Source organism: Electrophorus electricus, chromosome 17, assembly GCF_013358815.1.
Source record: "Electrophorus electricus isolate fEleEle1 chromosome 17, fEleEle1.pri, whole genome shotgun sequence".
NCBI lineage: Eukaryota > Metazoa > Chordata > Actinopteri > Gymnotiformes > Gymnotidae > Electrophorus > Electrophorus electricus.
Window position 1 is genome coordinate 13,089,264 of NC_049551.1, and position 3,481 is coordinate 13,092,744.

Sequence of the window (3,481 nt, forward strand, 5' to 3'; positions counted from 1 at the left end):
TTAAATATGTCTTAGATTTCGGGACTCTTAGATTTATGTCAGTTATTATTTTTTTTAATATTCAGTTGTTGTCAAGGGCTTGATTGTGAAATTAATTCACAAATCAAAGTTCTCTGGATTTAGACATTCTAAGAACTATCTAGTCAAAATTATAGAGAACTGGACTACTGATTTCATTTAAAAATCATGTTGATAGGTAACTACAGGTGTTAAAAGTCAGAGTTTGGCTTGAGAGGTGCTTTAACTTATTTCCTGTCAAGCTGAAAACAGGATGAGCAGGTTTTCCATCGCTGTCAGAATGTGCTTCTTGTGCCTCTCTCTTGCTGTTGTCCATAGCTAAAAAGGCATAGGCTTGCATGTTTGAGCAGTGGGTTTGTGTACAAAATGAAGTCGTAACACTGAGGTTGCGCTGACACTGCACTGTTTTGACCTCCAGTGTATCAGGATTAGCTCCACCGATCATGGCAGCCACTGTAGTAGTTCAGCAGACGACGATGATGACAGGGACCAAGACCACAGAGTGGAGTTCTGGTCTGTGCCAGTGCTGTGAAGACATGGACTCCTGTGAGTGGATACCATTAGAACAGCCCGTATAGAGCCCTAGCACATCAGCGCTCTCCAGCTCCAGCATCCAGGTTCCCATCCTGGTTTTTGTAATCACCATCAATTAAATGAAAAGTTAATATAACTGTGTCTTGACACCTGACCTCTAGTTAAAGGGAGGGTGGAGAATTGGCAGTATGTGTACCCTGTGGACTTTGATTTGAATATTTATGTTCTATGATATTAATTAATTCTCAGTGAGTGCAAAGTAAGTACTAAATCCAGGACCAGATTTTGGATAAACTGGCTGGAGCTGCAGACCACCTTTTCACATACAGACAGATGTCCACAGACTTTCTGGGGGTAGGGTGTTGGTGGAGGGGCTGTTTCCATGCTGAAGAGAGTGGGTACATTGTATCATAGGCATTTGGTGTTAACTTCAGGTTGCTACGCTTACTGGTGCTGCCCCTGCTTTGCCTGCTCCACCACGTCTGAGTTCGGGGAGGCCATGTGTCTGCCCCTCATCGACATCCTGGGACCAGGGCTTCTGGCGGCATCCGGCATGGCCGTGTGTGTTCCGCCCGTCACTCTCTCCATGAGGGCAGCAGTGCGGAACAAGTACGAAATCAGGGTGAGAGACGTCACTCACCGACCGGTCAGAGACAGCAGTGCAGAACAATGGCAGAGAAAGCAGAGTTGTTTTAATGCAACAAGACTAACAAGAAATGGAAAATGATTTAAGGGGAGAAACATTTCTGTTCACTGAAACCGAAATATCACCGAAATATCAATTGGATAAAAAAAAATTAAATTAAAAGGGTTTTTTAAAACCTCAGTGTAAATTTAAAAAGGGTGAAAATGTTTGTTTGTTTTTTTATAGTGAATAAGCATTAGTCTTAAAAATTATCTGACTGCCCATTTGTAAAAAAAACCCAAAAAAACCTTTGCAAGAAATGCATATGCTTATACATGTTTATATATTTTATATGTTCCCTAATGATGACAGAAAACGAACTGAAAATTAATCTTTGTGTGTTCAGGGTAGCATGTTCGAGGACATTATGATTTCCTGTTTCTGCATTTGGTGCTCCTGGTGCCAGATGCACAGAGAGATAAAACATCATAATATGCCTGTGACGGTCATCAGCACTCAGCCAGCGATCAACCCCATCGCCATTACAGCTGAGAGCCTGCTAGCAATGGCGTTCCTGTTGCAGTGGTTACCGTGTAGCAGACCGGAAGACTTGACCTGGGCCTCATAGACTATGACTCTGTGGACTAGTGTGATATGATGCACTGCGTTAAGTGTCGAAAAATGGCAGTTTCAAAAATCTCAGTGAATCGTATCATACAACGTTATAAAAATTTGTAGCTGAGCTAAATTACATAACATTAACAAATGTTATCCTGCACGTTATGTTCTCATTGCAAGTGTCAAATGAAAACAATGACTTTTAATTACAAATAAAGACTTGCCAACTTATCATACACACTGCCTCCAGTAAAGTGTTGGGAAAGGCGTTGCTTTAAGATTTAGTCGGCTGGCAAATCCGAAGCCGTGTTGAGTCCAATTTTCAAATGAATTCACAGCAAAACTCCTACTACAAACCCCAGCAAGACATTGGAATCATTTTGATTCGGCCACGTTCTCTGGAATAAAATGTAAAGAGTAACGTTTATCCCTGTAACTCCATTAGAGCAATGCTGAATGCAGTGTGGGAGGGTCAGTTAAGTTCACAGTGCATGAATATGCGATATAGGGTAGCTTATGATTCGCTACAGTCAATTAGTGTTATCTATGTCTTCACACGCTAAACTGGGCAGTATACATACGCACAAAAATAATTTGGAGGTTATTTTATGTACTCAGTATCTACATACTTCTGCTTCAACATTTAATCACATACTTCCTGATAATATAACATTTTGAGTATGGAGGAAAAATACTTTAAAATACGGGGGTTTTAACACTAGTTGTTGAGCTATTCCACAATACCAAGATTAAAATTTTTTATGAAAAGCAACTGACTCAGTCTCACTTTATTTGAGCAGTGGCTACTCCAAAATACTGTAGCAGGTAGCCAGCACCATGTGTGCCACAGTACCAAATACGTTAGTGCTGGTTAGTACCCCCTTGTCTGTCAGTACTTTTTAATCTGTAATGCTGTTGGTATGCAGGTTTCCCAATCAAAAAGCTGCCGGGAACCTTTCAGTCTGAGTGCATAGATGGTTCTGGTTTAAGAGCTTGGGCGTTAACACACTTCACGGCCACTGTATTCTCCTGAAGTTTGTTAAATGGCTGACACACTCTGTACAGGGATTTTCAGTGATGCTATTGTTTTCTTTTTTATATGGTAACAAAATATATATAAGAACAGCAACATAAATCGAATCTAAATGGGAGTGTTTCTTCAGGGTGGGCTTTACACCAATACAACTAACAAAAGTTTACCAAAGCCGGCTAAACCACAAACTTCCCTAAAACAAAACAAAATAAAATAAATCACTCTTACCTCAACTCCTTAACACAACAGAAACACAACAAAGGCAAAAAGAACACAGCACCCAACCGTACAACTCCAGACAGAAAGAAGAGGCATTAACCTCCCGAGGCCTGTGCGTAAAGCCTCTAATGATCAAATACACTCATAATTGTCTCTCCAAGAACCTTGCTAAACAGCAAAGTTCTAACTCCCAAGGCCCTATTCAAAGACCCAGGGACAGAAAACAGGAACATTCAAACTCAACACACCAATCTCAGAGAAAGTGTACAACTGACAGTGACTGGACAACCTCAGAGCTACCGTGCCACACGTAGCAACTACTGACACCAAGGACCACCAACACATGAGCGACACAGGTGTTTAAAGAGAGGTTGATTATCCCACTGGCCAATCAGGTCGTCCGTGTTGTGACGATGAGTCATCTCTGCAGCTCA

General features: G+C 41.2%; 1 protein-coding gene across 1 annotated transcript; it reads left to right on the forward strand.

Annotated features, from left to right (window-relative positions):
* Positions 1-461: 461 nt before the first annotated feature.
* On the forward strand, positions 462-1,914 carry LOC113588746 (cornifelin-like). The gene is made up of 3 exons (XM_027028070.2): positions 462-564; positions 987-1,174; positions 1,584-1,914. Exons 1-3 carry the CDS (start codon positions 462-464, stop codon positions 1,803-1,805), a joined length of 513 nt encoding a protein of 170 aa, XP_026883871.2. The 3' UTR covers positions 1,806-1,914.
* Positions 1,915-3,481: the final 1,567 nt, after the last annotated feature.

What these genes read in the sequence shown, in the direction of transcription:
- LOC113588746 (XM_027028070.2), top strand. Translation starts at nt 462, where the DNA reads ATGGCAGCCACTGTAGTAGTTCAGCAGACGACGATGATGACAGGGACC. An exon ending in CTGTGAAGACATGGACTCCT is followed by an intron (nt 565 to 986) that starts GTGAGTGGATAC and finishes TGTTAACTTCAG; the next exon opens with GTTGCTACGCTTACTGGTGC. An exon ending in GGAACAAGTACGAAATCAGG is followed by an intron (nt 1,175 to 1,583) that starts GTGAGAGACGTC and finishes TTGTGTGTTCAG; the next exon opens with GGTAGCATGTTCGAGGACAT.